General features: G+C 42.0%; 1 protein-coding gene across 1 annotated transcript; it reads left to right on the top strand.

Moving 5' to 3' along the window:
* The first annotated feature begins 849 nt into the window (after nucleotides 1-849).
* On the top strand, nucleotides 850-22,178 carry LOC139709292 (uncharacterized). The gene is made up of 5 exons (XM_071621242.1): nucleotides 850-1,042; nucleotides 7,454-7,532; nucleotides 10,355-10,475; nucleotides 12,817-12,913; nucleotides 15,214-22,178. The coding sequence occupies exons 1-5, from the start codon at nucleotides 1,009-1,011 to the stop codon at nucleotides 22,176-22,178; spliced, it is 7,296 nt and encodes a 2,431-aa protein (XP_071477343.1). The 5' UTR covers nucleotides 850-1,008.
* The last annotated feature ends 774 nt before the right edge of the window (nucleotides 22,179-22,952 follow it).

The raw sequence follows: 22,952 nt of genomic DNA on the forward strand, positions 1-22,952 counted from the left end.
TCAAAGAAGAAGAAGAAGAAGATTTTATAGATGAAGGTGGAGTCTACTACGAACGAAAGGGAAGGACGGTGGTGGTCAGTGGTGGGGGGACCTTTTGTCCGGCGTATAGTAACTGCAGCTTTCTTCGAATCGCGTTTTTTTTTCTTTTTCTTTTTGAGGCTATTGCTGTTTGACTCTGAATTCTCTGGAAATTTTTGTTCTCTCCGACTTGCTGTAATGTTATCGTGTGCAAAGAAGACAAGTGGTACTTTAATTATTGTACCGTTGTTGGCATTGATATGACTTGATTTGTTTTTTGTTTTTTGTTTTTGCTATTTTTATATCAATACATCGAACCTTGAAGAAGTATTATACATCCCTATTGCAGCTGCTTTTCGCAAGAAGCTATGCTGGGATGGTACACGGTGACATCAAAGGACAATTATTTACAAAAAAAAAAAAAAATTAAAGTGTATCAAACGTGGCAGATAGCGATTATGATCAATATATTTTAGGTACAAAATCTTATTACTAGGTGCAAATAAAAACCAAGCCAGTGAATCTCTAGAATCTTGGATCCATACTGGGAGCTGCATGTTCCGTAAGCATTCGGATTTTCCTTTTGATCGGATTTTAGAAAGCGGAAAAATGAGTTTCGGCCGAAACAGGTGTTCTCTAGCTAGTCCCTCTGATGCTCGTTACAACTTTATATGGGGAGTTATTTACTGAAAAAGAAAGGGGGAAAAAAAACTTGACACACACTGTCATGGGTGACATTACGAACGCAATCGCAATCAAATTAAAAAGTCGTCATATTTGGCAGAGCGCCATCTCGTGACATGAATTACTCACAGGAAATTCAAGATGGCCGTCAGGCTTACGCTGAGAAAAACCTTTATGGTGTTCACTGCCGTAAACACAGGCTCCTAAACTCTTACAATGAGAGTTTCAATTGCGCTTTTAACCTGACTTCTATGCTTCATCATATCATCTTCGTGACTTACAGTTGTTATTACGAAGACGAAGAAAATGGCCGAAAATCTCGTGAACGGTGATACTGAAAGTAAGTTCGCGTATTGAGTAACATGTCTACTCTAGTATTGCAAGCGTTTGCATACGTTCCGCACGTAGCATCGATAGCATGAACTCCGGCGGTGAACTGCTGGGCTCGCAGTGCGCTATTGGCGCAGTGTCAAGAGCTATTGAATTTGAAACCCATATTCAACACGAAAGTAGTATTTGAGAAACTTCTACCGATACACACGCCACTTTCCCCATTTGTACAAAATGTATGCCGGCGTACACGCAGAAAATCATAAGTACAAAATTCTAGGCCAAGAATGGTCAACTGTGCATTATTTTTTGTATCAATTACCCAATCACCATCGTTTGTGCAGACGTGACTGTTGAGTGTTGTCCAGTGTTGTTGATGTGGACAGGAATTCTGTAAATTTAACTGTTAGAGTAGGCCTACTAGACACTAGGCTAGACACTCTACAGACACTTAAACAGATGTAGCGTTAAATGACTCTAGAAGAACACGTAGAGAAAGTCTACGTACAGGCCTGCCTTAACCGTTAACTAACGGTTAAGTTTTAGGTCTAAATTACAGTCGGAACTGTCATAGCATAGACATTGGCGATTCTCACGTTTCAGTTTCTCTAACATTAGTATATAGTCTAGATCTAGTAAAAAGTTACAAACTTACATTATAATGTCATTGAGATGTAACTTTGATCGTAAGTAGGCCTAGGGGGCCTACCGGTAAGTTTTTAATTAAATTATTGCAGTGAACATTGTCGAGTGCATAGCAAAATCTACTGAAATACATACGTAGGTTCTAATGCCACTTCGAGATTTGCTCGCTACTCATGCATTTATTAAATTATATGGCTATGCGTTCGTACGTGTGTACGTGAAGCCTACAACTGTACGTGGAGGCACATGTTCTGCTGAAAACAGCCAGCAAATGTGACCCAACTGATAAACTGTCAAGGTACACTGACTTCTGTTTTACAATGCTTCTGGACCCCATTGTTAGAAACTCAACATGCTATAAAACGCTAGTATCACCCACAGCTTTGCATTACTTTGATCAGAATCAAAAGATCATTGTTGCGCTTGATCCATTAATTCATTAAAATTGCATTTGATGTTTGTGTTCGAATGCAGATAAAAATCCTTTTTGCTTGTAAATGCAAAGTTGCATATGATGGGGGGTTCTTTTTATTTGAATTGTGTCTGACAATGGGGCCAAGGAGCATTAACCAGAATCCAGCTTTCCATCGGCATCAGATTGGTTGGCTAATTTTAGCTAATTTTTTCATGATCTTTAAATAGGACCTATTGGGGAGTAGTCCGAGCGAGTAGCAAATGATATGGCAATGATTTTTGTAATGATGGCTGATTTGGATTGCAATGACATCGTTGAGAAGCCGAGACATGTAAGAATAAATGAACATCTGTGTAACCATGTTGAATATGCCTACATGTAGGCCTATAGTGTGTCATTGTAATGCCATTAAGGCATTAACAATGCCTTGCCCCTAAAACCCCTGGATAGCCAGATTTTGTAAAGGCACAAAAGCAAATTAAAAATCTCACATCTGTCTACAGGTAGAAATTTAAATCCTTACAAACAGTTGAGATGTCACAACCAGCTAATTAACACTGAAATTTCATGTTCATGTGTGGACCCCATTCTGTCTAGACTATCTAAACTTTTAAAGTTTCTAGACACTTTTATAGTGTGTAAGTTGGGCCTACAGGCTACAGCTACATTTATGTAGAATGTATGTGTTATGTAAAAGATGTACATTTGTATCTTGTAGGTGTAGACTGTAGACATCTACAAATTGTACTAGGCTTTACACTCTGGTACACTTATAAGTGTTCGTTCAATATCATGTAATAGTCTGTCACTCTGATAGTAGGCCTGTGGAAAATAGAATCTGGAAGAGATTAGATTTGTACGCAAGAAAATGTTTCGAGCCTTTAGTTTACCGAATAATGTAAGGGATTTGAGAGTTCAGAGTTTAATCTGATTTCAGACCTTTTTGACTCTACAACCATACCCAAAACCTTTTGGAGTAATCAGTCTACTGTACTTCACACTTTTTTTTTTTTCTTTATTTTCTGCAAGTACAGTACTGTACTCTCACATCCCTAATTGTAATAATGTCTTGTTTGAGTGTCATGCTGGTTAATTGAAAAAGAACTATGAATGCTGTACAGTCTGTACATGTGCATATCATGCATTGTACACGTACCTACAATGTACAGTGTACAATGGGGTGATTTCAAGTTCGGTGCTAGTGCTAGTGCTATCTCAGCATTAGCTCCGGCGATAAAACTGAACTTGAAATCACGTCGGTGTTGGGAGTTGACCCCGAAAATTATCATTATGACGTATTTCCGGTTGCTGGTGCTGGGCTCGGTGTCGAGCTCCGGCGATTGTGTTAGCGATTTACATGCTTTTTCCCTCTTGACTAACACTAGCCCCTGGGGATTATCATTTTCTTCATTTCAAGTTCGGTGCTGGTGTTAGCGTTGCCGTGCGAGACCCGTATTCACTTCCATTATAGATGCATGGTTTACGTGCAAAGTCTATGCTAATGCAATGGTCGCCCACGTAAAGAACATGAACACTCCAGACATGGCTGTAGAAATCTGGGCCTGGGAACAAAAAGATGTAAATTGTGTTTTAAAGAAGGAAGAAATTTGTGGCATGTTAATTAGTCTTCCTCGTTACGTGTCTAAAACTAAGCAGTTTTTGCTATATCTTTTTATATTTGACTTTAACTATGTGTCATCATTTTTTCGTTGCACAATTCCCGCGGAGCTTGCAGTTCTGTGATTCCAACACCTAGTGCTGGTGATCGATAATTTTGATCGGTATTGCCGCGTTAATCTGACCGTCGGTGTTGGAGGTTGATTTAAGGCTGTTATTTGGGAGCTAGCACTAGCACTAGCACTAGCACCGAACTTGAAATCACCCATGGTACATTGTAACAACATACTGTACGATAGTGTTTTTGTAAATTATATGTGCACATTGCATGCATTTTCTTGTAAATGTTGTAACTAGTAAATGCAGCAATGTGATTGTTGAAAGTTGACAGTGACTAGACATGAGCAAGTTTCCAATCACTCAATACTGAGGTTAAACATGTGATTTACAATTGTAGATGTGAGGTTTATGATCATTGACCTCCCTGACCCTTTGAATAATATATGTGAAGTGCTTTGCCAATAGGTGACAGAAAAAATTATTAGGGTTTGGCAATCTAGTCTACACAGTACATGAACTGTTGGTCTGCATTGTACACATTGTACACATGTACACGCTGCGCTGCTTGCATCTTGGTATTACAGTATACAATGTACATACCTGGTAATCTGAATTCCAAGATTTTAACAGGAAATCTCCCATCTTGCGTATAGATCTACAGCTGTAGTGGTACTAAGTGTATACAAAATTGGTATGAAGGCATTTTACTGCATTGACTGTAAGTGAAATATGGAATTACTATCCAGCAGATACATGTATCTGACCATTGCATTGATACAAATATGCAAAACATGCTGTAAAAGTGGAAATTTTTGCTGTGTTGAAATTTTTCCGCATTTCGCGCAACCAGAAACTCAGACCTACCAAGTCGCCAGCCTCTGGCGTTAGACTATTGCCTCAGCGCCTCATCTCATGCTCACACGCCCAGCATCCATTTTCTCACCCCTCAGGATGCAGCAAGGATAAAACAAAGAAAGACTGCATTTTATTCTCTGACAACCAGTTTAAGATCATGAGATTTGGTGTGCACATTTATACAGAATGTACCAGTCTGTGTAATGCAAAGATTTTTCATTAACAAATTGCCTCATAGGCATGCACTAAATCTGATAATTTCATATCCCAAATAAAAAACAAACAAACAAACAACTCCCTACCGAGGGGAGGGGGGCTTCCCCCTGCTCCCTTGCAGGGTCTCACTCCCTGCCACTTAACTTTGCATCTCTGGAAACTAGTGGGAAAATAAAAGCACCCAAATATTTTTGCTTGCCGTATACTGTACAACATACTGTAGTTTGTTTCCGTTGTTGATTTCTTGATTCCACTGAAATAAAGGATAATGTAACATCTTCTCATCCAGCAGTGAATGAGCAGAAACTTCAAAAATGTGTAACCTTTGAACTGAATGTCCGATTTTCCTCAATCTCTCACTGATGCATTCTGCAGTATTAAAGGGGCATAGTCCCGATAGTGTAGAGGGCGCTGTTGATGATGCTGCCGATCACCGTTAGCATTGATATGAAGATTACCGAAGTTGAGCTGTCATCAAGAGTAAAGTGCGTAGCTGTTTGCTAAGTAACGTTGCCTTTGTTGTCTTCTCAGCGCATCATGCAGTCTGTAGTAATGCCAGGGTGCGTGCATATGTGCTTGTTATTATGACATCACAAAAGAAGTTTGCTATAGCTGTCATCCCCCTCAGCCGAATCATGAGCCGAACTGTGATCCGACCACTGACTACAGTGAATCGGACTTCTTCGGACTCGGGGAAGTGGGCCAAAGCGTAAGCCCCAAAGAGGAGTCCATAGCGTACATGTAGGTCTCTATATAGGAAACTTGCGCCTGCGCCTGCGTACACATTTGACTACAGCACCGGGACCATGCACCTTTAATATTGCTGTATTCACTGCACTGCACTGGAACTGCATATTAGTGTGTGAACACAATGGAGAGAACTTTGAAGGAAGGGATTCCTGACATTCTCTACAAAGATCCTGGTTTCTCTTTGACCGCTGAAGCAAATCAGATGGGGTTTGCTGTAAGATATGGGTAGTACATCTAAGTTTATAGTTTCATACCCTGAAATTGTTGATTCACAATTTTTAAAGTTATCATTGTGGAGGATCCCATTGTAATTTTTTTTTTTTGACATACGGTTTGTTGTTCTATGCTACAGTATCTGTTGTCAAGAGCAATGTTTGATCATTAATTTGGAACAAACGATCACAATAATCCTTCTCAATAGTACAAATTTGGGATTTATAATGAAGTACACATTGTACATGTAATGGTTACATCCTGGGCTTGTCCCACCATCTCTATGTTGCTTATACGTGTACTGTACTCACCACTACAAATTGTAGACATGTACAGTAGAATGTACAATGTACAAGTTTGCCCATGGAAAAAAATATTTCTCTTGAGTAGAGGTGTGAAACACACACACACATAGAGTATAAAGCAGAGACTACATTTTGTATGGAGATAGGCCTATGCAGCCATAGTATGATAGAGGTGCTAGACTCATTTGACATGTACAGTATCATACAAGTGTATATTTGTACAGTATGTTTTCATTTATCCATCTGCTTTCAGGTGTGTACAAGTATGTGTGACATGTGTGTGTTTGTTTGTTTTTAAGTACATTGTATCTTATGCCTTATACTGTACATTGTACAGTATGTCACCACGATCAACAACGACAACAAAAGCACATTAATCTTGACATTGAATATTGAATGAATATTGCAATAAAAAGTTCAAGTTACAGCTTTAAAAAAAAACATAAGTTTTACAACATGTACAAACTGTAGACCACAGGTACTTTACAAAGCTACTGTAGGTTACAGTTAACAAGTGTTTTGATGATACAAACTGTACATACATGTACATTATGTAGTGAAAGACAGATAATCATGATCATAGTGTTGCTAATGAAGGATACTACAATATTCAAAACAAGTTTGGTGCTTGTATTAAACCTTGATTATTCTATGCTCATCATTGATCACCCCCCCCCCCCCCCTTCTCTTGCATCAGTGACAAACAACCATGAATTAGCATACATACAACTGTACTTGTAGCAGGCCTGATGAAGTAAACAAAATCTCACATTCACATATTTCAGGATTGTATGCAGGGAGTAATTGAGACTGAGAATGCCAAGTGTCATCTATGTTGAAAAACAGAGCCCTTACCATGTTGTCTCTCTTCATACGACTTGAATGTCTGCACCAGTTTCTATCATAAAACGAGAAAATTTGTTACTGTCATATTTTTTTTTAATTTCACTTGTTGATACATGAATTATGACTGTACTGTGTTACCATAGTTTTCAAAGGTCATGATGGACATACACTGTACATGTAGTGTACAAACTCACAACTTAAAAGTTATTAATTTGTGTGTATTGTCATGTCTCATTTGACCTAAAATTCGCAAAATGCATTGATCAAGAAGTTGTAAATTTATGCACACTTCCGTAACCAAATGTGGTTGATCGATTTTTTGTTACTGCATGTGTTGCGTGGACTGAGCGATGTTTTGCTCCTGGTGACACCAATGTGCCTTTTTTGTTCTTAAATTTCATGATTGCAATTTGATACTGGGGCTTTCGCATTTATTTAACTACACCTATTTACAACTAATTGTAATTTTATCCTTTGTTGCTATACTCTCACAATTCAGCTTCAGTGCCAAGTAGTCTCCTGACGGTGAACTCGTCTCTCTTGGATACGACCTTTGACCCGGCAACAGACATCGATGGGTAGGTTGCATATAAGACTTGATGAGTGACTTCAACTTTGTAGATATTCTAGTGTATAAAATGTACAGTACAGTATCTCCCCCTTCCATCCCCCTCCCCACTTTCCCCTACCCCATCCCCACCCTCACCCAACAGCTAAGGGCAGAAGCCGTATAAGTTGCATCAAAGATTGTTAACACAGTACGGCCTCTCGAAAGCCGTCTGATGAGTTTCTTGCTTTTTAGCTCACCTGAGCCAAAGGCTCAAGTGAGCTATTGCGATCGCCCTTCGTCCGGCGTGCGTCGTCCGTCGTGCGTCATGCGTCGTGCGTCGTGCGTAAACTTTTTACATTTTCATCTTCTTCTTGAAAACCCCAAGACCGATTTTCATCAAACTTGGCAGGTAGCATCCCTAGGGGGTTAGGAACTCAATTTATTAAAATGGGCACCATGCCCCACCCAGGGGGCCCCCAGGGGGCCCAAACCCCCCAAAATTAAGGAATCTGTAAAAATCTTCTTCTCTAGAACCAGAAGTGATAGAGCTAAGTTAATACTATGAGTTAGTACATTGATGACTGTAGTTTCAAGTTTGTTCATGGCAGAATCAGGGGTGCCCCCCTTGGGACCCAGGGGAGGGGGGTGAGGTTGGGTCCTAATGGGGCCTAAATTGTACATTTTCATCTTCTTCTTGAGAACCCCATGACCCATTTTCACCAAACATGGCAGGTAGCATCCCTAGGGGATTAGGAACTCAATTTATTAAAATGGGCACCATGCCTCACCCAGGGGTCCCCAGGGGGCCCAAATGCCCCAAAAGTAAGGAATCTGTAAAAAATCTTCTTCTCTAGAACCAGAAGTGATAGAGCTAAGTTAATACTATGAGTTTGTACATTGATGACTGTACATGTAGTTTCAAGTTTGTTCATGACAGAATCAGGGGTGCCCCCCTTGGGACCCAGGGGAGGGGGGTGAGGTTGGGTCCTAATGGGGCCTAAATTGTACATTTTTAACTTCTTCTTGAGAACCCCACACCCCATTTTCACCAAACTTGGCAGGTAGCATCCCTAGGGGGTTAGGATCTCAATTTCTTAAAATGGGCACCATGCCCCACCCAGGGGACCCCAGGGGGCCCAAACCCCCAAAATGAAGGAATATTTAAAAATCTTCTCTAGAATCAGAAGTTATAGAGCTAAGATAATACTATGAGTGAGTACATTAATGACTGTAGTTTCAAGTTGTTCATAGGAGATCCAGGGGTGCCCCTCTTGGGGGCGGGGGGTTGGTTGGGAAGGTCCAAATGGGGGCCTGAATTGTACATTTTCATCTTCTTCCTGAAAACCTCATGATGTATTTTCGTCAAACTTGGCAGGTAGCATCCCTAGGGGGTCAGGATCTCAATTTATAAAAATGGGCACCATGCCCCACCCAGAGGGCCCCAGGGGGCCCCAATCCCCCCAAATTAAGGAATCTTAAAAAATTTGGGCCCTTTATTGTACATTTTCATCTTCTACTTGAGAATGCCTGGTCAAATTTTGGTAGAGCTGTGAATAATTTAGATTAGTGACTGCGTGAAAGGTGAACTTGCGATACTCAGGTGAGCGCTAGACCCGCGGGTCTCTTGTTTGTTAATGGTTTGTTTTGTATCTTTCCCGCATCTGGGCTTGTCTTAATGAAGCACTGCGTGTGAACAGAGAACGTGTCAGAGCAGTAAGTTTTGAAGGACTACCACTGGTGCTAACAAAATATGAATAAAAGAAAAAAAAATGTTCCAAATTTAGAGTAGTGGGAAGGTCAGTCTATTTGTGTGAGGGGGAACAAATTGTCAGTCATACTTTTTTTTAAAGTGTTTGATGACCACATTGATCCAATACCGAATATTTGAATCACGCTCTGTGTGAAGTTTTCTGATTTATATGTTCTGTGTGCCAACAAAATAGATTTGGGTGGTTTCCTTCATTTTTTGCTGAGCGATTTGTAACAGAACAGAAATGAATCAACTGTTTTATAGTAGAGCACAAAAGATAGGGCTTATCACATGTATGAACTACTGTATAGTACGCTGAATATTTTGCGAGGTTTTTATTTTCGCAAATTTCGTGAGTCAGGTGCTATTCGCGAAATTAAAGACACACAAAAATATTGACTCTGATACCGATGTGGATGTGACGTACGCATGTACATTTCTCCGTTCAGTACAGGACTCCACGATCGCGAGCTTAACCACTCACGAAATCATCAGAAATTCCCCGATTCACGAAAATTCACACTCACGAAATAGAAGGCCTACAGTTGTATACAGTACTTATGAAAAATTTTGCTTGAAAAGGGCACTCCGTGGTAAAATACTCAAGGTGAAATGTGGCTTGCTTTGTGTACAAATCCATGATTGTCCCATCTGCTGCACATATTTGTTGCTTTTTATTTATTAAGTTTTTCACACAAATGACATTTGTCAAAATATATATCTGTACCTGTGTAATCTACAGATCAAGGAATATTAATAATTTGTGGATAAATCTGCAGAAAAGCAGAAAAAAAAAATCATCAGTACCATTATTTTCTTCATACATACTGGTTAAAAAAATGAAACAAGCCCCATATTAGTTAATCAGTATTTGCTTGATTTCATTTAAAACATTCTCTGGTCATTTTTTTTTTTCTTCACCATCCTGTTTTGCTTAACCCATTGAGGACGAGCTGATTTTGTAATAACACTCATTTCCCACAAACACCTACCCGAGTACTCTCATGACTAGTCTTCAATGGGTTATACATTTGTAATATTTGTCTCTTTCTGAACTGCTAACATACCATGTACCACCCTGACCTTTCACCTCGCTCCAGCAGTGACGAGAAGGCCAAGAAGAAGTCTCATCATGCCGAGATTGAGAAGCGACGGAAGTGCCGCCTCAACGAGTGCATCAACAAGCTGGTGGAGGTTCTGCCGGACAAGGACAGCAAACGAGTGGGTGTTCTCGGCCATCATTTCTACTTTGACATGGAATGAAAATCAACACTGTAAAACCAGAAATGTTCACATGAGCGAAATTTTCGCTGATGTCGTGAGGAGTCAATATTCGCAAAATTAAAATGCGCATAGGAGTTCTTGTCTACACTATATGCATTGAATGCAAGTGGTAATTCATGAAAATTTCATGCCGCAAAAAAGGCAATCTGCTACGATTTGCAAAAATTCATTGCCATGAATGTTTCTGGTTTTACAGTATTGTACCGTCCGACCTCTTTTATCTGGCCGGGTCGGCACTGACACTTGTCTTGTTAAGTTATTTGGCCAGATATGGTAGAAACAATGTTTATATATAGTACAAGGAACCTGCCATTTCAGTGGTAGCTCTGTAGGTAGTGTGCGCTGCAACAGAAGGTATAAACTACTCACAACTATTATTCAATCCATGTTGCCCTATGTCGAGGGGGGGGGGGGAGATAACAGGACATCAACAGAAATGTATAACCAGGGACTGCATTTACCTCACAGCAAACTGCGATTTAAACATTAAACCAGTTAAATCTTCATGATTTTGATTTGATGCGGTGTTGCCTAGAAATGAACTCATGAGTTACTAGATACAGGTGTACGTATATCGAAGAGTGCAACTCTGATCATGAAATTTGATTTTATAACCACAATTCAAGCAGCAAAGAAACATTGTCCTACAATGAATCGTACAGTGTACCTTTGCAAAGTACATTGTACCTACAATGTACTTTACATGTACTGTCCAGAAATGTGCAAAAGGATGGATGGGTTGCTATTAACTTGTTCACATACTTGTTGGAGTGAAACCACTCAATATCTGCATAGGTTGCTGAATGATGGCCTCATATCATTTGATAGGAGTAGGGGTTCATGGTTTGAGGCAAAAGCATTTAATATCTTACAAGATGAAAAGAAGTGGGCCCAGTGTTTTACTGGGGGAAAAATAAATGAAAAAGACTGGACAGTGAAGACCTATTTTCATTTGTATCAGTTAAATGAGTAGGAGTTCTTGGCTTGAGACAATTTGCACGCTTGTAGTAATTCAAAGGATGATAGAAAAAGTGGAAGACTTGATAGTGAAGGGGAGAACGGTTTGTTTTGTTCTATTTTTTGAAATGCCTCAGCTATGAATTGTCAGGTACATCATGTGTTTGGGTTATCAATGTCTGTCTGCCCACCTATCTTTCGGTCTGTCAGTCTGTCCATTATCAGTTTATGTTGACAGGGACTCACTTGAAGCATTAGTCTGTACACTACAAAAAGCGGTGATGGGACAACCAACGGGGGTACTCATTACATAATGTCATTGGGAAATACGTGAATGATTCAGCTTCATAGTCATGTCAACTCTGACTTTTAACGAAGAGGTTTGATTTCAGGACAGGTCTGTTTGATAATGTTGCACCCCCAGTTTGAAGACAAAACAATGAGACGAGAGCAGTAACAATAGAGTCATTATACATTGTATATGGCATCATTATTCTCTCTTGTAAAGAAGACTTCCAGTGCAGTTTTTTTCTTTATTTGGAGGAATGAACTTCTTTTGCCTCAGAAGATGCATTAGAGTTTGATATCTTTGATATTATAGCTGAGCCGTAGAGTACTGTACATGTATGTGTTGCCATTGACTGACAGCAAGTCAAATGTAGCATCTTTCAAAATGAAGTCACAGTCAAATTGAAATGATTTAAGTATTTTCCTCAATGTGATCGTAGTATGCCTTTACAGATGACATGTTGATCTTGTAGCCTTGTGCTCAAGTTTTCATCAAACCTTGCTCAAACATTTGATCATCATTTGCTAATATTTCATTACTTTGATTTGTTTTGTTTTGTTTTTTTTTTTTTTTGGGGGGGGATAAACTTTATGTACACATTACCTAAATGTTATTTGAAAACTGCAGGTATTTATCGCGGTCTAAACTTCATGCTTGTACTGTAAATGTGGATATTTTCACATGAGTGAGTTTTCACACTCTGCCATGTATGATGAGTTTTGCATGTTTTTAATTCTGCAGAATCAAGACATAATAGATAATGGCACAAGTAAAGAGGAAAATATTTACATGCTTTTATTTTCACGCTAATTTCTGGTCACACAAATTTCTGGTCGCACAAAAAATTTCTACACTGAAACTTTCCACATTCACTGTATCTATCTATCTATCTATCTATCTCTATCAAATCTAACAGGACACAAAGTGATTTATTTTCTAGATGAATGCACTGCAGACTACATGTGATCCAATGTTTCCCTACTGGGAAAGATTCATCATCATCATCTCTGATATTCAAATTTTATTTTGCAGAGCAAGACCCAGATTCTTGATGACACGTATGACCTTGTGGTTGAGCTGAAAGAAAAATGCAACAGACTCATCATCCAGAACGCGCCAGAGTCAGAGGGTAAGAAAACTTCCAAAAAGAGATAAAGTTACAAAGAAAAGTTACTATATTTTTGACAAAAGACATTACAAGGAAACATGAAGATATGCTTGTCTATGGGAAGATGTGTTCTAATGTCTTTTTGTTAAGCCAGGGCTCAACATTAGTGGTCCGGGGCCATTTAAAATTTATGGTGAGCACCCAAATTTCCGAAAAGGTTATCTTTTTGTGGTCTGATTGGGCAGCTAGAATTCAAAATGAAATTGTATCTTTCCTTTTGTTTTGGGCCACCCAAAATTTTGCATTCAAAGATTTAAGTGACCCAAATGGTCATGTAGCGAAATATGTCAGTGTCGAGCCCTGGTCAATTATATAGGTATTTTACCAGTGATTGACAGCTTATGTCACTGGCAAAATCTTGGTTTTAGAGGTGGTTTTTGTTTGTGTTTTTTTGCTTTGTTTTGTGGGCGTAGCCAAGTGTCCAATAAAAAATGTAAAAAGAATTGCTATTAAGTAACATGTGATTAGGGTACATACATGTAGATAAATCAATACAAGTCAACATGCTTTTCCATTGCAGAGTTCCTTTAACAGATCGGTAATGACCTCATGCTTTTCACATTTACCATGTTACAAGGTGTTCTCTGAATTAATGGTGGATGTGAACCAGGCACTATGTTATCACATTTTGTTTCATGTGATGAAACATGCATCTGGAATGCAACATTTCAAAACCATGGATGTGCTATTTAGACCTCTTAAATGTTCTTTGCATCATAGACTGCAGAATGTTTCCTTTAAAAAAAATATTTCTTCATTTAATCGTGTGTTACTAGCCCAGGGAAGGGGGGGGGGGGGGGAGGTGGGGGTAAATAAGCAGTTGAAAAAAAAAATAGCAGTTTCCAATGACTTTTGTGTGCACAATGTATCCTGGTTTTTGAAAGAAGTATTGTCAGATGATTGTTCTCCCTGGTTTTTATGCCTCTGCCACGAAGTGTCGCCGGAGGCATTATGTTTTCGGGTTGTCCGTCCGTCCGTCCGTCCGTCCGTCCTTCCGTCTGTCCTTCCGTCTGTAATCAATTTTGTGGACAGCGTATCTAAAAATCGTTAGAGGTATCCTAATGAAACTTGGCATGTATATGTATGAGTGGGTGAAGTTGTGCCTGTCAAATTTTGGGCGCACAAGGTCAAAGGTCAAAAGGTCAAGGTCAAATGCTCAAAATTTCACTATTTCCCCTATACCTGTGCAATGCCTGGAGGTATTTTCTTGAAACTTGTTGTATACATCAACTACCAAATAAAGATTCCCTAAAGAGAGCTTTGAGTCATGAGGTCAAAGGTCAAGGGTCAAAGGTCAAGTGAAAATGTAAAAATTTCACTTTTTTCTCCATATCTCACAAATATTTCAAGGTATCTGCATGGAACTTTAGTATATATATGCATGTACTGACTGGCAGTGATCATGTAGGGAATAGGGGTCATGGGTCAAAGATCAGGGGGTGAAAGGTCAAGGTCAACTCATCAAAATGTCATTATTTCTCTCTTATCTATGCAATGCCTGCAGGATTTTTTCTTGAAACTTAAATGTATGCATATATTACCCAATGCAGATTCTCTTGGAAGTTTCTTGCCTAAAGGTCAAAGGTCAAAGGTCAAAGGTCAAGTGAAAGTGTGAAATTTCACTTCTTCTTTAAACTTATAAAAGGGTCAAAAGTTGGGTACAAATCCTTAAATCCCCAAATACCTGCACTCTTAGACAGTATAACCATTCATCCATATAAACCTAGTACAAGGATAATGAACACTCAATGCATTTGTGACAAACCTGTCATTTTGTTATTTTGCCAGTTATGTGAACACACATTGTCAAGACATTGTGCTATAGACCTATTCGGAGAACCATGCATTATGGCGGAGGCATACCCGTCGCCATAGCAACATTTCTAGTTCTCAGATAACATCTCTCTTGGTTATCGACAACTATTCTAGATAAAGAGAAATGGTGAAAATCAAGAATTAAAAAAAAAAAAAGGAAATACATAGTAAATTAAAGACAGAGTTCATATTTTCATGTGTCTCTCAATTCGCGAATAGTTCCTGACTTGCGAAATTCAAGAAAATCAAAACCTCGCAAAATATTCGGCGTATACAGTATTAGTGTATGAAAAATCAGTTCATATGCACTGTACACAACCTCAATGGATGATTACTGTGTCCTTAGGCAAATTTCTCTTAGAGCAAATTCTGGGAGGTTAGGTGACAGTCATTAATTCCTGAAACTTCACTCTTGATTTTTGTTTTGCTGTTTGGTTGCTTTACAGTTGATGAAATTGAGCGGCTGATGGAGGAGAATGCCAGACTCAAGAAGGAGAATGACCAATTCAAGGAGTTCTTCCGCTCAATGAACTGTTCAAGCGACTACAAGACCCACATCAAAGCAGCAAATGCTAAGATGAAGAAAAGTGCAAAGGTGGAGCCGCCCTCTGATGAGCTCCTTGGAGGTAGCCAGAACATCATCATTCAGTCTCCTACAGCAACTGTGATGGGATCACCAAATCTTGTTGCCATGCCAACTAATCAGTTGACAATATCCAGTGGAAACAGAGCTGGGAATAATGGCGGTATGATTCAGTCTGGATCTAACACAGGAGGGCTGCTACTTGTCACAACAAGTAATTCTGGGACTAGCGCAGAGCAGACAAATCTCATCGCCACGGGATCTGGCAATTTCGGACAAGTTACAAGTGTTTTGAGTGACAAACCTGAAGCTGATGTGCAGTCTTCTCCCATTCTGCAGGGAAATGAAGGTCAGACGAATCAAACTGTGTTTTCAGACGGGAAAGTGCTGCAACCTTCTAATCAAGCAAATGTCACAAATTCTGCCATGACGTGTACTCACGAAGCATCCAACCAGAGCAGTGTTGCACAGGTCAATACCACAACTGCGGAGTCTACAAATACCACTGCTGTGACACAAGTCATCAGCACCCCAATCACAACTCCAGCTTCTCAGAATACCGTGCTCCTGCAGTCGGGGTCAGGCGGCATGAGATTGGTGCAACAGCCAGTCCAGTCGCAAGGTCAGACTGTGCTTATTCAGCTGCCAGGCCAACCAAATCAGTATGTTCCTGTTCGGATTGCACCACAAGTGAATCAGCCGCAGCAGGTCATTCTCACTTCACAGCAAGGAGTCAATGTGATCGGTTCTCGGGGTAGTGCCATTCAACCGAAGACACCAGTCAAAAAGAAACAGCCTGCACAGCTCAAGGTGAAAAACCTTTGCCCTTTGCAACCTGATTCAAGAAAACCTGGTTCACCGATTGCCTCACAGTCAAATATTCAGCCAATTGCTCCAAACACTGTGACTGTTAGACTCCCAGTTGGGCAGTCCACAAATCAGCAAGGGACCCTGGTCGTGAACAACCAGGGACAAATTGTTCTTCAGCAGCAACAGCCGACAAATGCTGTTATCGCAGGGAATATGAATGTGCAGATGCCAGTGCAGGTTGCTCCAAAGCCACAAGTAACTCAGAACATTGTTTACATCCAGCAGAACGGCCAACTCATTCCGGTAATCCTGCAGCAGAATTCTGGAGTCCAGCAGACGGTAGGAGGGAACACCCTTATTCAAGGACAACAGCCCTTGAGGGTTCAAGTCTCACAGAACATGCCCAACAGGCCAATCCAGTCAGGAACAGTAATGTCTGGTAACAGCAGCCTGAGTACTGTTGTGTCCCAACCGGTTGCCTCTACAATTGTGCAGACTTCCACACACTCTCTTCAAGGCGGCCAGATCACCAACAATCAAGTGCAGCTCGTTGAAGGAACAGCTCCTTCCACAGTTTCATCCTCGGCACAAGTAGCTGCCCACACAGTTCAAAGCGCCGGCAGTGATCTGACTTCTCCTCTGGCAGTCGAGACATCAATGGGGAATGTTCCAACAGAATCAGATAACATGCAAGGAAACCCCGAGGCGTTTGCAACGAATGACATCCTTGCCAAGGCAGCTGAAAGCATTTTCTCTAGCGTGTCTGACACCTCACCTACCATGCAACTGGGAGACCTCCAGCAAGGTTTGCAAGATCCCCACACAAATTCAAGGCTTGAACCTTCATTCAATCCACCAGTGATGAAGAATAGTAATGGTATGATGAGTGGTCAGTCAGCTCATACTGGAATTGATATTTATGATCTCCCTGATGACATGGATACATCATCGAGCAAGGGAAAGCACAAAAAGAAGAAAAAGAAAAAGTCAAAATCAAAGGAAAAAGAAAAGAAGAAAAAGGAAAAGGATAAAGAAAAGAACAGAAAGAAAATTGAACTGAGTGCCCCTGATACTGCAAGCTCAGACAATGGGGAAAGAGAGTCGGGTGATGTTGCCGAGATGAATACTATATTAGAGAGCATTATTGGTAGACCCCTAAATGACGAGGTCATTGATCAAGAGAGCGAAAAAGCCAAGAATATCGGGGATACCTCAGGGCCAATGGGCTTGCCAGTGTCATCAAGCGGAAATTCATCACTGAACAACTTTTCTGCCGAAGCACTGCTCACCGTGGGGACTGGAGACACCACAGCAGCAAATCACAAAGATGTGTCGAGTAGTATTTCTGCAACAGTGACATCAGTAGCTGAGACAAATGGACACTCTCTCTTTGGGCTAGGAGGCCTGGGCTACAATACTGATATTCTAAGCAACTCAATGAGTGTGAGTGGTCTTCCAACATACATTGATGATGAGCAGGAAGAGCAAGAGATAGAACCTCCCTGTAATTCTATGGACGTATCCCATAGTGGTTCAACACGCAGTTCCACAGTGCAGGAAGTCCCTACCACTGCAGCTGCCGATACATCAGTCAGTGTTAGTCCGACACAGACAGGTGATACTATGTCACTTACTTTTCCGGCCCAAGACGCTGAAAGGCCACTGTCTTCGGAAGCGAAATTGACTTCGGAAACCAAAACAGTGACAACTCCCTCTGACGGCTTCCAGAATTTTTTGACCCCGTTTTCATCAATCAGTAGTCTTCTAGAGCCATCATCAAACCCAGCTAGGGATGCTTCCATATCTTCACTTCCAGAAACCAGCCAAAAGGAATCATCTCCACCCAATCCTTATTCTGCGGTGGCATCAAGTCCCTATCAGCATGGATGGATATCACACCACTCCAAGGCATCAGAGTTGGCCAGAGGTATTCAGCCAGCTAAGTCACAATCGCCGGTCAGCACTGGAGTCACTGTAACAACCATCAACAGCAACACTGCTGTGACCACAACTTGTACCAGTGTGAACATGAGCGCCCCAGTCAGCAGTGTCGTCTCAACATGTGCATCCCAATCGCTCTCTTCAAGCAGTGTCAGCAAGTCTTCGCAGCCATCAATGAATCCCTTCTCTCAACCTTGGCTAACTCAGGCCCCAACAGAGTCATTTCTTGATTCAGTGAGTCAGTCGGATCCAAGGGGTGCCAACTTACAGAACCAGCAGTTGGCAGACATTCTGCAAAGCTTTCCAGCATTGTCTGATCCCAAAGGCCCTACAGCAACACAGAGTAATACTGATTGCATGTCAAGTGCAGGGGATATCTTAAGCCCACTGTCGAGTACATCCAAGCCTCAGTCGTCACTAGAGTCATTCTTTGGCATCAATACCTTATGTGAGAGTAGGTCAATGGGGCAGTCATCTGGAAATGGGGATATGTTCCAGGGCATTGCTAGCATATCAACACCAAGCAAAGAGAGCAATCAGAGCAATCGGGACAACTTTATTGCACTGTCAAATTATCCTGTGACTACCTCTAGCACCCCAACAACTACCCATGCAGAACAGAATTCATTCATGCAAGGCTCCAGCATGGAACCACCAAAAGACACCTCACTGAGTAGTTCCAGCAAACCAGTGTCTTCATCACCAAGCTATTCCCTGCAGAACCGACTGACATCTTTGATTGCAACTTACAGAGAACAAGTTGCTCAGCAAGAGACAGCATTGCCTAATGCAGATGAGGATCCACAGCGGATATCAAATGACCAGCTGTTTCCTCCCCAGGCACAAGAAAATAGGGAGGATTCTGGCAGAAGTTCGGAAAATTATAATCGCCATCCTCCACCCAAGAGTAGGGCGCCGCCTTCGGCGAGCTTGCAGCCAGCTGGGTCGGCAAGTGATGTTCCATCCTCACAAGCAAGCACTGTCAACAACCAACAACAAAGACGTAGACAGACTGAGCAGAATCCCCACCGGAAATCACAGGTGCGTGAGATCCCAGTGAAAACATTCTCCACAATGACTTTGCACCGCACTCTGACAGCTGACATTTCAGAGGAAGGCAGCAAAGCAAAGGAGCAAGAGGAGGAGCTCCAAAGACATTCTCAGCCGGCGCAAATGCAGCAGCCACCGCAACAGCAGATGGAAGAAGAGCAACGGGAGGAAAATCAGCTTCCATCGGAAACATTCCGCTTAGTCCCAGAGCAGCTACAGCAGGCAGGAGACAGGGCTGATGTGACTCAGCATGCACAAATACCAGTGAAACAAAAAGGGAACAAGAGCAACAAAAAGAAGCCAAAAGGAAAGGCACAGGGGGATCCCAAGAAGAGTGCAGGTGTTGTCGATGAGAGGGAGGATTTGGACAGTGTTGGCAGAATTGAACTGGATAAAGCTCTCGTGCATAAGTTTCCCTGGCTTGCGGAGTCACCAGATGAGAAATCAAACAATCGGGATGGCAAGGAGATGATGGGTGCAGGAAGGCAGCAGATGGGTCAGCATACAAGTAATACCAACCCCTTCAGTGTACAAAGTATCTCACAGAGCTCCTCAAAGAAATTTACGGCAAGGACAACAGCTGGCAATGACAGGCAAGCTGGAGGAGAGAAGAAAAATAATCCACCCCCATATCCTTCGAGAGGGCCAATGGCCTCCTCAGACGGCCATAATCTTCCGCTGTGGAACCCGTCAAGTATGGCTCCCAACCTACCTTTGTCATCTGCATCGTCCGCTGCACCGAAACATCAACCCTCCCATGGTCAGTCACAAAGACAAGAAAATTCAGTCGTGATGTCTACCAACAGGCAAACTTTGCCTAATTTCCATGACGGCACAAACCAAAACAGATCAAATGCTGGAGGCATGCATCGCCCTCCGATGTATGAAGTATCGTCAGGCAATACACAATCAGTTCATTCATTGGTGCAGGCTGCTGTTAGCAAAGCAAGCAATGCGGCTCTTCTGGCACAAAATACCTCGGTTAGTGCAGCAAACGTCGAGAGGAGTAGAAGTGTGGCCAAGAGTAAAAAAATCGCCCACAGAACAGAAGTCGTCACATCCAGTCAGATGCTGAGACAATCTGACATTGATGACAGCTTGGATTTCCTCTCCTCCGTATCAAGCAGCTCAGCATTTCCAACGTCAATGGCCTCAACTGTGAACATGGACATGTTTGGAAACTCGGCACCCAGCAGCTCTGTTCTGACCAAGCAGAATGAGCAGCCTACTCAGTCCATGACCAGGAGACCTCAGCCTGAGGAAAAACAGAGTCATCCTGACTCTGCCAATTCCAGCAATCTTCTGTCGGGTGACTATGGTTCCAACTTGACTTCCAGTATGGCACAAGACAGTTTCTCTTTCTCCCAGTGGAACTTGGAGCCCACACAGACAGATGTTAGGGAGAGTAATAGAGGCAATGCTCACAAGATCCAAGAGTTAGCATCTCCTCCACAAATTCAACAGATGCAGCGTGGAGGGAATAATTCTGTTAATCTGGGATTTGGGGATACTTCAAATCTTGCCACAGGTGATGATTTAGATTTTTCCACGCTTGCACCGTTTCAGGCCAGCAATCAACCACATCGCACCCCAAGTGACAGGCAAACCCCTCAAACCCAGACGTACTCAGTGCCAAGCGGACGTTCCAGTGTAGCTTCCATGGAGCCAAGTCCCCTGCAGGCGAGCCCTATGAACTACAACATGCAGGATGGTGGTCACATGGGGCAAATGAATGATATGCCTCACTCAAATTCAAGTAGCAGGGGACCACCTAGTGTTGAGGCTCCGCAGCAGCAGCAGCAGCAGCAGCAGCAGCACCGGAGGATGTCCCAGTCACCAATGTTGCAGAGTTCACACACAGGGCAGGGTGTCAAGAGGCCTGCTGGTGATGCTCACCACATGAACCTGGCAAAGAAGGCTAATCCTGGAGCCCAGGCTGCCCGCAGAACTGCACATCAGACTAACCTAGATTCAAGGCAGCACTCAAATATGCATGGTAATCAGCAGCAACACATACAAGGCAATGCAGTGCAGTTCCAGTCGCAAAATGTGAACTCACAGAGTCAAGCAGGAGACATATCGATATCCAGCGTCGAGGCACAGAGAGCCAATATGACTTCACAAAGTGGTGGCAGAAACCACGATGGTAACCGCTCAAAGAAACGAACGCAGAATCCATCTGACATCTTCAACAGGGATCCACACGAGGTTGACAGCAGTCGCAGTACTTCAATGTCTCTCTTGCAGGACTCTGTTCCTTGGGCCTCGCTGAGCACTTCGCAGCGCTCTGTCGTCTCCAGTTCAGAATCAACTCATTCCACATTCCTGCCAAACTTTTCAACCAGTTCACAAACGCCACACAGTAGTGGCAGTCAGTCGGAGAGTGTGCCTTCATCATCCAGTAACTCTTCCCTGATTTCACCTTCGCGGAGACTGCGGCACAGTGAAATGCCGACGTACTTCTCTCCACCTTTTCCGGGGGCGATCCTTCAAAGCCCTCCACAGTCAAAGAGCAACCTGTCTAGAGAGACGGACATTACACCTTCATTCAACACTATGTTTTCTCCTGCAAGGGCTGGAGGGTTGCATGGGGTAGGCATGTCTACGAACTTTCCTGTCTTTGATCACCAGCCTTCGGGAGGTTTCAACATCAGCAAATCCAATCAGCTCACCGGGGCGGGCATGACGTCTTCATTCAATTTCAATAATATATTCAATGACTCATCGTCAATGACGGGGACAAGTCACATATCGGAGGCGCCTCCCTTGAACCATGGCATAGGGCTTCCTCCCACAGTACATCTCCATAGTAACCCTTCCATACCGGTGGAGGACAGTGTGCTACAGACAAACATGGGGCAGCGCCACGCGGGCCAGCACTTTGCAAACATGAGGGTGGACAGTTTGCTGGGCCAGAACCGAACAGGGGATGTGCGGCCACACTTTAAAGTGGGTGTGCCTCCACCAATGGGAATGCCACAGCACTTCCATGGGTCTACGTTTAGTCACTCTATGCCACCGTACTGAGAGGCCCAGGTACCAGTGGTATACGTATGATCTGAAATACATGTGTTGAGTACATCTGCAACTCCAGTAGCGATGGAGGCGACTGTTCACTATCCCACTAACCCCTGTATGAAATTTGTGCTATCAAGAGTCATGCTGTTTGAATCATGTACCTCAATTATGAACAGATTTACCCTGTGGCATTAGTGCTGTACCCAAAGTATCTAAAGTTCTGTCCTTATTTTCTTATTATTATTCTTTGTGTTACCAGGAATGCAAATCATTAAATCAAGAGATCATTATGGAGTGGTAAAACTTCATGCATTACTGCCAAGTAGTTTGTTTATTCTTTGTTAGGAATAATATTTCTTCCGCTTAAACAAGAGTTTGAAAGCAAAACAAAAAACCAAACTGTTTTCTATTTATTTTAGATTTTAACTAGCATAAAATAAGTATCTGGTATTATTAATGATGTAACCAAAGTCACCACAGGCTTTTAGTGTTGTTTTTGTCTTTTCTTCTAATTTTTCCTTCCGTGTATTTTTTGACAGTGTATCAAGTTGTATTCTGATCTACAGAGGGTGGTGGCCTCATTATGTGCTATAACTAAAAAGGGCTGAGCATAGACACACTTTATTATCCACACAAATGAGAAGTCAAAAAAGTAATAATTCAGTAAATGAATATGAGTAGTTGGTGAAGAACGCCAGTTTTCAGGTATGAGATTGTTTTCAATTTGTCTGCCCTCTGTACAAAAGAAATTTGTGAGATCGCAACTGTTGATCTGTATTTTTG

Source organism: Diadema antillarum, unplaced genomic scaffold, assembly GCF_040938485.1.
Source record: "Diadema antillarum isolate AM-2024a unplaced genomic scaffold, OU_Dant_1.0 seq00001425_RagTag, whole genome shotgun sequence".
Taxonomy (NCBI): Eukaryota; Metazoa; Echinodermata; class Echinoidea; order Diadematoida; family Diadematidae; genus Diadema; species Diadema antillarum.

Bases quoted from the DNA above. Each gene is read 5' to 3' on its own strand.
- LOC139709292 (XM_071621242.1), top strand. From the start codon at position 1,009: ATGGCCGAAAATCTCGTGAACGGTGATACTGAAA. The intron at 1,043-7,453 runs GTAAGTTCGCGT...CTCACAATTCAG, and splicing joins CGTGAACGGTGATACTGAAA to CTTCAGTGCCAAGTAGTCTC. The intron at 10,476-12,816 runs GTGGGTGTTCTC...TTTATTTTGCAG, and splicing joins CGGACAAGGACAGCAAACGA to AGCAAGACCCAGATTCTTGA.